Source organism: Fulmarus glacialis, unplaced genomic scaffold (assembly GCF_000690835.1).
Source record: "Fulmarus glacialis isolate BGI_N327 unplaced genomic scaffold, ASM69083v1 scaffold14185, whole genome shotgun sequence".
Classification (NCBI taxonomy): Eukaryota; Metazoa; Chordata; class Aves; order Procellariiformes; family Procellariidae; genus Fulmarus; species Fulmarus glacialis.
Genome location: NW_009213727.1, coordinates 667 through 13,721, shown reverse-complemented (window position 1 = coordinate 13,721; position 13,055 = coordinate 667). Strand labels below are relative to the sequence as shown.

Here is a 13,055-nt window from a genome sequence, read left to right as displayed (position 1 = left end):
TGCTATGAGTTCAAAAAACAAAACAAAACAAAAAAACCAAAAAACAAAAAAAAAAAACAAAAAACAAAAAAATTTTTAGTTGTAATGAAATTTGAAGAGATGGGCTTCCATTCCTTGTGCCTCAACATAAGGACTTGTTTAAAACTTTAAAAAGAAGTACTTCTATTCCTAATATTAAGTAATTCTTCTAGCAAGAACAACAGCTTTTAAAAATAGGAGTATGTGCTTGTTTTTGTTATATACTTTTTTTTTAAAAATATTTTGTGCTTCTGGAAGAAACAGATGTACAGTCTTAAATCCCCTAATTTAAAAAAAATAACAATACAACTTTACCATTCTTTATGATCTCTTAGAAGTTATCAACTCAGACAGGATGGCCCCTGACACTATGGATGTCTAAACAGCATTGACAAAGATAATTAAGTTTGTCAATTAGAATAATGGTTCAAGGTGGAAGTTTCTATTCCAGAAACTAATCTGAGACTAAAACAGTAAGTTAGCACCAAACTATTTGAAAATAATGCGATTCTGTCACTATTATTATAACAGACCAATTCCATTTCTTGATTCCCAGACTAGTCAATTGCAGAGCTACTTTATCACAAACACAAGATTTTACACGATTTTATCGGAAACATTTACATAAAAGGTTTGTAATAAATAAATACAGAATCCTCCACAAACAATGAAAAACTTAATAATATACCTTGCTCATCAACACTGGCCGCATGACAACCTTTAAATTCACGCGAATCAGATTCCGAATGTGGTAATACAGGTTGAATAGGCAATTCAGAGGTTACTTCTTTCTGTATTTTTTCTTCTTGATACAGTAAAGTATTATTTATTGTATAAATAAATCTCTTGGATCTCTTTCTCAAGCTGGATAACATATTCAGGCTCTTAAAGCCAGACTTTGTAAGAGTATTTTCACTATTTGTTAAATGTAGGTCATTACAATTATCTGGAGATGTAGCACTACAAACAAGTGGGTAAGACAGAACATCAGTTACAACAGATTTAGAAGTTGCTTTTAAATGTTTGGAAAAGCTGCCGTTGTAGACTACAGAATACTCCGTGATATTTGTACTTTCTATTAAAAAAGAATTACAGTTCAAGAAGCTCATTTTGGAAACCTTCTCAGCTGCACATCCTTTTACTAACTTTGGATCTTGAACACTCAGAGACACAGATTTTACTGGAATTATTTCTGATGTTGGGTTGTCTTCAGAATTTTTCACTCCATAGCACTTTTCTGACAAATTGGCACTCAACAGCTTTTCTGTTTTTATCAAGCCCGAAGTATTCAGTAAAGGTGCTTCCACAGCATCGTCCTTGGTCGTTAGTACTGACTTCTCTTCTACATTTTTCTCCCTACATAAGTCAGAGGGCGGAGAGCTACATACAGACATTTCCAAACGAGTTACATCAAAATCAGATAAGTTCAGTTGAGACCACTGGCTTGATGAAGATTGCACGTCTTCTTTCACAGGCTTCTCATTCTTGGATGACTTGTGTGTTCTATAACCTTGCACATCTCCTGCAATCCTAAGCAACTCCAATTCCTTTTCATGTCCTATTAAACAGCCATCTTTATCATGCCCTGTATCTTCATCTGTGTTTTGGAATAAAGAATCCTTCATTTCAGTAGAGTGGCTTTTTTCAGTCCTGCTAGTTGTTTCCACTTCCTGTGAAATGCCAGTCTTTCTTCTAATAGACTGCTCGGAAGGAACATCCCCCTTTCCTTGTGCTTTATCTATGTTTATTTCACATTTCTCTACCGCATCCAGAGCATGTGGCACCAGCAGAAGAGTTCCATTGGACTTAGCAGGCATGTTGAATGTATCCTCAAAGCTATTCATCTCACCAAATAAGCCATCTAACATCTCCGACTCTAAATAGTTTAGAGAAGATGGAGAGAGGAAAAGAAGTAAAAAACTAAGTTTTAGGAAATAACTTAGGAACAGCATTGTGGTTTTATAGGTAAATACAGCTTTCAATTTTATGGCAATTACCTTTACTCAGGAGGGAGTTTGGAAAAATAAATCTGCATGTCTTTAAAGTAGGTTACTCTTCAACAGCAGCTGTTAGAGGAAACAGGAGGCAAAGGACATACGTGCAGATGCCCTGGCCTCCTGAGGACTGTGGTGGTTAAGCAGGTTTCCAAGACAAAACCTACCTGTCTCAAAAGAATTTTGTTTTTCTACAGACAGGAGAATTAGTAGGTAATTTTACAAGCTAGATTTTTTTCCTCCAAAATTTATACCAGAGGTAGGCACCGAACACCTTAAGAAGCTGCCTATTTTTGTCTATAACTGGCAGCTAAGGAAACTTATTTAAAGATGATTCTAGTAAACTATCTTTTGCTTTGATATAGAATAGTACAGTGTCTAGAAGGATTTAGAAAAGATTCTCATTTTTTAAATTTATTAGGAAGCTTTTAACAAGTTCCAAATGATTGGCACAAATATAAGAAAAATAATGAGAATTTTTTGTTTGTGTAGAGAAATAATATGCAGCGGGGAAAAAACCTAAACTCTACTTCATAGACAGCCTTAAAAGCTTATGCATACCAAATAAAAATATTACCTTCTCAAATGTATGAAAGTAGGCCTACCTATCAAAATATTTCACATTCAAAAAGATAGCTAGGTTTTATTTTGAGAGAAATTTTTAAGGCTTTTTCATATCAAAGAAGTTGTAACCAAGTACCTAGAAAACATCCTTGTCCTCTGTTTTTCTTGGGCACATAACCAATAGCTTAACTTTTTCCATAAGCCTTTTTTTAGGTACAATTTCTATGATTTAGAACTATTTTTCCTATTAGAACTTTTAAATAACCTAGCATACAAAAGATTTTCCATTTGAAAGTCCACAGAAGATTTCCCAATACTTGGTCACACACATCCAACTATTTGTAATACATCCATTAATGGTTCATGCCCATGCTGTAGGCATAAAACCACCTCTCTTACCACATCTCTCTAACAGTTACCCATTCTCTTTACTTTCTATTTTTTGCCTGAGTGGCAGAAGGTATCACTAAACAAGTTCTCAAAAAGAAGGAACTGTAACACTACAGATTGAGTGTACAGGTCCTTCTCCCTTATTGAAGTGCATTCCTCTGGAGTAACTTCTGTGTCCACATCCTTTCATCCTGTAATAGTTTAAACAGGAGCCATTACCTTTAATCAAAAAAGAAAACCAGGAATATCTGAAAGATTGTAAAGATACTGGTTGTACACTAATAACCTGATGCTGGGGGGGGGGAGGAATCAGGGAAGTTCATTTTGACTTCTAAACTCACTGGAGGGTCAGTGAAATGACAACCCCAAAAACACGGACTACAGAATAGAATTCTCCTGTTTTCCCAGTAAGTGCCCTAACTAGGCAATAACTACTTAATTTGTTTTCTCAGTGCCGCTCCTGGGTAAATAATACAATACTCAGGAAAAAAAGAGGCTTAAACATTAGATGTTTCTGCTCTGGAGTCATATATTGACTGATTGTTAGAACATATTGCCCCATTTCAGGTTGGAATCCTTATTAGCAGAGGATATTGAACCTATTTCTGCTACTTCATTAATAATTCTAGACACTGAGGTTAAATTAAGTAGTTAAGTAAATTAAGTAAAAGACCATTTACTCTGATCAGGGCTATAAATGGAATGAATGATGTCTTTTTTTTTTTTAATTAAAGAGTTTAAATATGAAGTTTTGGGCAACAGGCCAGGGTGAAATATCTAAAATGTTACAGAATTTCATGTTTCCCATTAGTTTTTCAATTTAAATAGCTTCCCAGTCAACATGCTGATTACTATATATTTGAAGAATCTTAACTCTGAATCCATAGTTATATACCTACAGTAAAGCTGTGACTTCTGCTACAAGGGCCAGATGCCTAAAGCTTAGTGTTACAATGACCAGCCTTAGACTTACTTAAACTAGGGACATGAACCTTAGGAATTAATGATTGGGTTATAAATGAATATGTTTAATGAATATATGCAAATTTAGCTCCTTTTGTAAAATTCTTAAGTGTTAATACATGACAGTACATACCTTGCAGTCCATGGTTAGACTAAAGGTAAACAGTTAAAAAAGTTTTCCTCTTCCACCAAATGATTACAACTAAATATAAAAAAAATCCAGCAAAAAAAAAAAATCTTTGAAATATTTGGTAGTTCTTGTACTTTGGACTGAGTGCATATATTCAGTCTCACTGCTATTAAGGACACAACTTGTACAATATAAATAATCTCTTCATATCCTTAAAATCATGTAGGTATTCAAATCAATATTATGACCGCTCTTATTTTCTTTGACTGAAACAAAATGTATACCTAATAAAACTGATTGCCTTTCATGATACAACACTATTCCAGAGAAAACCAATGTGGAGGTTTGAGCTATCCTTCTTTTCACATTGCATCTTCAAATGCCAAGTTGACTATTATCAAAAAGGGAAGACTGGGGGGGGGTGGGGGAGAAGACATTTGCAAAAGTTATTTCGTACTTTAAAATACATGGGTTTCTTCATCCTCTTATTTTTACTCAGACATTGTTTTAACTAGCTGCCCCTACTGTACTATGGGATGTAATAAGCCATTTTGGAACACAGAACAGGACATTAATATGTCCTTAATTCCTGAAAGTATTTTACTGACCACAGATTACTTGAATATGTTTACTACCAACTAAATTTTCTCAGCATGTTTGAACCTACAATATAAAAATAGCAGTATATATCGCTCTGCAAGCAACAATGCTTCCTGACCCAGCATTCTCAGCCCTCCTTGTCAAATTCTAAATTGATTCTTTCACAATTCTTACATGTACCACCAAACAGTATTTTTAGGGCAGTCCATTCAATTCAGATAAGAAGGAGACATACAATCCTAAGGATATATCATCCTGTCTAGCCTGTGTCATTCTCTACAGCACCCTTTTACACCCACGCATGCTGAACAAATTTCTGTTATTCTTCCCTTCTGTCATCATATCTCAACAAAAATCAAAAAGCTCACACTGAAGTGTACATTACTAACATGATCTAAGAACATAGAATGAAAACATTTTTTTCCCTTGGCTGAGTATTTTCTGCATTCGTTTTTAAAAAATTAGCATTTCTTTTTCCTAAATGATTTGTCACATTTTGAACTACTAATGGGTGAAGTAAATGAAGAAAGGATATAGCAATATTAAAAAACAAGCTCACCACAAAATAATGAGTACTGGGGTGAAACTTCATGATAAAGCTAAACCTATTCAATAGCTAGAAGTAGTAGTAGTCTTGCTCCCCCTTCAGCCTGTACCATTTTTCTCTTTCACCTCTCCCGTACAGTCTCATGCCTTCACTTTAACAGCAGTACTAATCTGGTTGTCATCCAGTGGCATGGTAACCTGATTTAAGTCACTGACTCAACAGAAACTGACTCCCTTTTTTAAGGCCAGATTAGTTTTACAAAGTTGAATCGATTCAGGAAGTGGAAGTACACAGTTGGCAGAAGAAATAAGCCATAGGATCAGCTCAAGACATACAATGTAACTTTACCCTCAGTCTTGCTTCACAGTATACTCAGTAGTAAAGCATCAATACATACCAAAATCTTTGATGTCATCTTCAGCATTTAGCTTTACTGTCTCTGGTATGGACAGCATACTTGTATCACTTGTCTCAGGACATTTATCATGGTTGGAAAAAAAGTTGTGCAAAATCTGCAAAGCAAAGACATAAGTTATTACATTACATACCAGTAAGTGCCACTTTAACAGTAAAGCACGCAACTCTAAACATTTACTACAGTATCCAAACAATTCTGCATCTCTTAAAATGAAAGGTTTTCACAGAAACACTTGAAAATAAACAAGCAGATAATGCCCATTTTCAATGCAAACCAGGTTCCATTCTACAATCAATTTAAGGGCAGCAAATGGGTTCAGTAATTTACTATTAGCAAGCCTCTCAAGAAGGAACAAAGGAGATATGAGGAAGGAGAAAGACGTTTTACTTATTTTAACTTGTAACAGTTTGTTAACTGTGAAGTTTCAGGTAGTTAAGAATCAAACTTAAATTTGTAATTGAATCGCATTAGTACCATACCTCCTCTGAATAATAATTCAGCTTTCATATAGACTGAGTAAAAGTACAATTATGTAAGAACTCTCTCTAACACTATCAAAGGACTGAAATTAATACTGAACTTCAACTCTTGGAATAGTGGTTGAGCACAGGAACAATAACTCCCAAAACCTTGAAAAAGAGGAAGAAAAACAAACCAACCAACCCTCAGATAAGTAGCATATTGCAATTCCTAGGTTTGATTTCTCTTTGAATGACTCCCACTACTGCTGAATCCAAGTGATTCAGCAAAAATGTCCCTCAAAGGGGATTATTTGTGAAAATACAGTCTACAGCCAGGTTTTGCAAGTTTAGTTTTGTGAGCAGTAACTTTTAAAAATAGCCAGATTGGAGGGCCTAGGATGAAAGTGACAGAACTTTTTATTCTTAGCTCAAGGAGTGTAAACATGTAACTGAATAGCTTAACTGAAATTAAAGAACAGCATAACTCTTAAAACTACTTACTATCTCAGCTCTTTCATCCTGTTGCTTTGCTCCAGAAAGAGAATCATTCTCTCTAGCTTTAGAAGAAAGACAGACAAATAAATTCATTTGCTTCTAAGTGATTTGCTGAGTGCGTTCAAATACAGTTGTGTTTTGGGAGGGTTTTCATTGGATTATTTTAAATGCAACTGAAGCCTGTAAACAAAAAACTACTAAAAACTAACTAAAAGTTCTAATTAAAAAGTCCTACAGGTGGGGCTGAGGGACAGTGTACAAATACAGTTTCATAACAGCACAAAACACCCTAAATCATAGGTTGTGGTTTCTACTATATAGGTAGACCAGTTACCACCCTGAGTCCACCATCACTGCCATTCCCCTTTCCAGCACTACTCTAACTTTTTCTGTCAAAGGATCTGGATGAGATCTTCCAGCCTCTGCCAGGAATTTGTTTTTTTCCATTTCCTCCCAAAAAAGCAGTAATATCTTTTCACCTACATTACAAAAGGAGAAAGTGAACCCTATTATTAAGATGCCTGAAGAGCAGTATATTCAAATAACATGTTTCATAGACATGGTATCTAGGTTTCCATGTAGCAGCCAAATGACTCATTCTTTTCTTTTACAGGTGACAGATGGCAGGGAGTGGGCATCACTACTATAAAATACTAGGCTCATCCAGGAAGTGGGAGAACGAGAATGAGAGCTCAAACCACAACTCATCTCCTAGAGGAACACCATTAAGCTATGGGTACTTTCCCCAGCCTTTCTTTTCAGATCACATCATTCTGAACCCAAAATGGCACAACTCAGTAGCCTTGTGAATAGTACCACACCCTCACTGCCAACAGAGAAATCATAGAATCTCTCAAGTTGTAAGGGACCCCTAAGGATCATCAAGTCCAACTCCCTGCTCCTCGCAGGACTACCTAAAACTAAACCATATGATGTAAGAGCATCGTCCAGACGCTCCTTGAACCCTGACAGGCTTGGTGCCCTGACCAATTCTTGCGTGAGGAGATTCCCAATTCTTGCATGCATTCTTAATATGTTTTATACGCTTTCATGGTCTATATGCTTTATACAGTGATAGTTTAACAACATTAAAAAGCGCAATGTCAGGACACAAGCAGACATCCAGGTTTTCCCATTTTCTCAAGAGTTTTCATCAACAAATCATTAAGTCAAATTTCATTTTGCTTATCATATGCTAAAGAAATCCCACTTACAGCAACACCTTAGGTTGAGGCTTGATGTTTAGCATCACTGTTAGTGCCACTTAAATAGTCATCACTCACTCATTCTCATTCTCAGTTATGCTGGCACAGCTGTTTGTGCAGCTGCACAGTAAATAAGGTCCAGGAATTGCCCTGTCTGAATAACCCAGGAAATACGGTCTTCAATTGGATCAGTATCTCAGTTTGTCTCACTGCATCAGTAGAGGGGTAGGCACTGCTGCTGGAAAGTTTACTCAACAGGCTGCCTCCTTAGACTTCATAAAAATACTCACACGACTTAACCTAATAGTATCTAGTTCTATACTTTGCTATGTTATTTCTAAATTTATATTTCCTAATCCCTTATACAAAGGAAGAAAACTTTTGAAAAGCAATGCTACATTTAATTTCATTTCTTCCTTTTAGGGCTGCATTATTTAAAGTCACCCACTAAGCATCACTGTAAGAGTTCTGTCCTTTTTAATTTAAAAAAAAAAAAAAAAAAAAAATCAGTTCACACTGTGAACTTCCAGTGTCAAAACCAGAAGTTTTTAACCCTTAGCAAATGTACATTTTTAGAAATACCTATTATCACCGTGGCACCAAGTGTGGGAGGTGTGGCTAAAGAACTTGACCAGGACATATCTGGATCCACTTCTGCTCCCAGACTTTCAGAAATACGTTTTGGAGTTCTGACCTAGAGATATATTTAACAATTATTATTTCTATACAGAATTCTAAATGTAATACTCAGAAGAAAGAAAACGAAATACAAGAATAAAATATTTACCTCCAAAAGTTTTGGTGTGCAAAACAAGCTTCCATATGGTCCTAGAAAACATTATGTAATAAGGACATTAAGTAATAATACCTAAGACATAAGGATTTATATCTAATACATCAGATACTTTGTAAAACCAAAAAAGTGAAAATACAAACCAGGAATATTACTTCTCTGAGGTGTTCTGTAAGTATTCCTTAAAATAGTTGGACTGCAAAACAAAACCAAATAAAAAGATATTAATTTCCCTTCTCAATTTCTGAAAATAAGTAAATATTTCAGACATGACATATATTACCACCTCCATTATTTACTTTCTTTGCAACCATGGCAATTTTCCTGACTAAATAAAATGTAGATTTCTCCTAACCATCAGTCAGTATTTTAAACCTTACCATAAGTTTATTTCAAACTGTAAAATGCTTTTGTGAAATACGTTAATTTTCTATGATGATTTGCCTGACAAATAGTATACTAGACTTCGATATAACCATGCATTTCTTAATATGCTGTATGAAACTATGTAAATGGCTTAATTAATTGGCTTTAATTAATTAGTTTATTCTTATAAACAACATGAGTACTTTGAGCAGATTTATCTGAAATATATACATTGAAATATAGAAATCAAGGCTATTACAAAAAAAATCTCGGTAAATATTTTTACAAATTACTACTTGAGAAGCACATGATACATCACTATTATTCTTTCTTGCACTGGATGTTGAAAATTTGGGAAGCTGAAATAATGTCTACAAATGAAATATGCCAGCTGTGGAGGAGTAGAAAAATAGAAAGGAAGAACACCTAAAAGCAAGGAAGTTTTCAAAATTAGCTAGCGTTTTACTTTCAATTCACTTAGCAACTTACAAGTATCATAAACGTACAAGACATTAAAGATTACTGACTGCTCTGAAGAAGTCTATCAGTCAAATACGGTGGCTTTAATATTTCTTTTTGCCAAAAATCCAGTTTATTTTATATTTGTGTTGACATATTTAGCATACCTAGCAGCAAAGTAGTTGCGGCAGGTACCAGGAGGAGAAGCAAGTATTTCATTTTCTTGATCTATTTTTCTTCTTGTGATACGTGGGCTTATCAAATTCTCTCTGCCTACAACATAGAAGATAATAATCAACACAACCTTGCAGAACTAAAAAGTAACAGTTTCGATTTTGAAGTTTAAAGATAAGCTTTAAAAAAAAGTATGTAACATCTGATTTCTAGTTAAAAAAACCCAACACCACACTACCTTTTCCTTTAGTGTTTTGAACATGTTCAAATTCTATATACAAACAATGCTAAGCACATTTCAAATGCACAGCCAAAAATGCTCATTATGTCACTTTATTCATTTGATATATATGTGTTTCAGTATATTTCCTTGATATTATTCAATTCACATACTCCATTTCAGTTTCAGTATACTGTATTGCGCCTTTTTTGTCATTGCAGAAGTTATTCTTAGGAGAAACATGCATTTGTACCAGCTTTCCCTCAAATTTACTTAAGACATACACTTCTTGATTTGAATAAGCAAAATTTATTTCTGGAACTGTTAGTGGAGGCACTATCACTGGTAGCAGTAGCTATTTATATGCTATGCATCTCCAGGCAAAAGAGAAAGAGGGTGCCCACCAAAGCAGCAGAATCCTCTGAACAGTGAGCCCCTCACATGAACAAGCGACTACTCAAAAGAATTCCTACTTTGAAATTTCCAAACAACTTCCGTCTCAGAAATTACACCTAGCTTTCTGCATTTCTCTCTGTGTCTGAGTTCCTGAGTTCATGTGCACAGCATGGCTGCATCCCAGTACCATACCAAAGTGAAATCCATCAGCCTCCATCCATGCTCTTGTTTTCACACGAAGTAAAACTAAGTACACGAGCCAGTTGGCTCTAACTAAGAAAATCAGGAGAAAAAGATCTCGGGCCAGCCACAGGTAACAATAGAAACTTTGATAATAGTCATCTTCCCTTCCTTTCGGAGTGTATATAAATGTCTGCATGCACAAGCACAGGGCAAAAGTAACCATTTTGAAACAGAGGAATCGTAAGGTTCCTTTGTTTGTAACTTATGAAATGCTACCAAGAATTCACTTAACACTGTAAAAGTCCAAATAGCTGAATTTATAAGAAACATGTTCTCAGCTGAGAATAAGTTGAGCAAAAGTTCAGCAGTAACACAGTTCCCCACCTTTAAAGACTTTGCTTTAGGATCTAAGAACGATTCTGATAATAAAGGGAGTCTTGTGTTCGTCTGTAACCTGTTTAGAAGAGCTTCTCTTACTGTTAGGAGGGCACAGACACAGTAGATGTACAATCAGATATTGCAGGAACAGGCTTAGATATTCTTCCATTGAAAAGATTCTTATATACAATCATGCATACATTCTCCATAGAAAAGATTCTTCTTTCTGTCCAAGGAGGATAGGTACTATGGCTTGCATACATGAAAAAGGAGCAGTGTGACACGTACTTTCATGACGTACTTGGGATTTGGAAATAATGTAGTGAGAAGTACCTCATAAAAGTAGCAGAACTTCTTGTCTCCAAATGAAAAAGTGTAGCTTCTTTCCATGACTTATAGTTTTACTAACTTAAAGACCTTAGTGCTTTGAAATCTTTCTAGATTTCAGAATGGCTAAGGAGTGCCCTACAGATCGCCTCATACTTCAGCATGATAAGCATCATTCTCTCTCTTGAAAAGATTTTCAGAGATTTTGGATAAAACAAAAATCAGACTGCTAAAAAAATTCACTCTGATTCTCAGTCACCAGGTTACACTAATAAGCTCATATGCTCCTTATATTAACAGTATTTAGAGTATTAGGACTCGGATAATATCTTTTCTACAGGGAACTTTGCATGTACATTACCAGTTTTTTGCAAGGCTGAATTCATTATTAAGATTAATTCTGGATTTTTATCTTCAGATAAAAATCTTCAGAAGCCTACTAAGATAAACTTTTTACTCATACAATTTCTGCAGTAGCATTATCTATTACATTAATAATCATCAGATACCACAACAAAAAGTAAAAAAAAAAAAAAAAGTCTCTTGCTTCTTCTGGAGGACACAAGGGCACAGCAGCCTTTAAGTACCACTAAAAAAAAAAAAAACCCAAAAAAAACCTACTCACTTGCTCCTACTTTTTTCTGATCCAGTTCTCTTCCAGGAGAAGCATAAGGCAGCAATATTGTATTTTCTTCTTTAAAAATCAGTGGAGTTGATGCCAGCTGACTGTATGCAGAGAGTTTTGCCCTTGGAGTTTTGAAAGATGTTTGATGAAGCCAGCCAATGGGACCATCAAGTTCTCCTAACAATTTAGGCTCATATGACGGTGCTTCTGCACTGAGTTCTTCAAACCAGTTGATACTGATAGGCCCTAAGTCTATGAAGAAAAACATACAGAAAACCACATTAAAAAAAAAAGAAGAAAAGAAAGAAACCTCCCAAATGGCGTGCAAATAACACATGACAACAAGTATGAGTTCATATGTTATTAAACCAGGACATAAAATATAAATCTTCATTCTATATATGATACATGTAAGAGAAGACCGTAATTAGTTGTAAATTAATAAAAAATTAATGCTTCATGCAGGATGTGAAAACACATTAGGCATTTAAATGCTAGCAGCAAAACGCATTGCTCCTTCCATTGTCATATGTCTGTTTATTTTGTTTCTAGATAGCTTTGAACTCTAATAGCCACGAAGTATATGAGAATGCCTGCCCAAATTCTCAGACCATTGACAAAACTAATCAAAGAGCAGATAAATATCCAGTTTGTTTAAAATTAAAAGTATACATCTGGCTTTTACTTTATCTCTTATTTTACTCAGACTGGCAAGTTAAATAGGTTCCTTTTAACATTAATAAATCATACAACTCCAGATGCATTTGGTAAAAGACTAAACCTGGCCTGCATGCGGGTACATAAGGAAGCCACAGCTAAAAAACAAGTACAAAAAATAACTGAACACATATTATGAAAAAGAGCTACAAATAAAATTTAAACAGATAGTAAAAAAAAAGGTAGATATTAGTGAATACAGACTTGGGGCAAGTAAGGCTGCTAACAAGTTGCATAACACTTTATATGGAATATACAGCATACAGCAGATGTGTATAAAATAGTGACGTCCAGAAAGCAACCCTAATAAAAGTTATTTACTGTAGATAAGCTGTACCTGATTCACTGCAATGTGCCTTAAATATTTCAAAGAAAGTCAGTCTTTCCACAGGTTTGTAAGCCATTTTCTGATCCATAACATTATTGGAGCTGTTGTTGAAAAACCTGAGAATAAATAAGAACACACTTTCATACAGCGCTATTCTAATGTCGTGGGGCTGCAAGTCTTAACCCTGCTTTCCTGCATTTCTTGTTAGGTGTGTCGTAACCCAACCTGTTCAGCTTTACAACTGTGATGAACACGGTATGAAAACAACAGACAAGGAGAGCACAGGGAATTATACCAGAGATAA

The 13,055-nt window shown here is 35.1% G+C and overlaps 1 protein-coding gene across 1 annotated transcript in view; it reads right to left on the bottom strand.

Moving 5' to 3' along the window:
* Positions 1 to 12,827, bottom strand: part of BRCA2 (breast cancer 2, early onset) — a 41,230-nt gene extending 28,403 nt beyond the window's left edge. The window contains 9 exon segments of the mRNA XM_009578289.1: positions 707 to 1,894; positions 5,604 to 5,718; positions 6,587 to 6,642; positions 8,368 to 8,479; positions 8,573 to 8,613; positions 8,722 to 8,774; positions 9,571 to 9,676; positions 11,707 to 11,958; positions 12,761 to 12,827. Coding sequence (XP_009576584.1) covers positions 707 to 1,894; positions 5,604 to 5,718; positions 6,587 to 6,642; positions 8,368 to 8,479; positions 8,573 to 8,613; positions 8,722 to 8,774; positions 9,571 to 9,676; positions 11,707 to 11,958; positions 12,761 to 12,827 — 1,990 coding nt within the window.
* Positions 12,828 to 13,055: the final 228 nt, after the last annotated feature.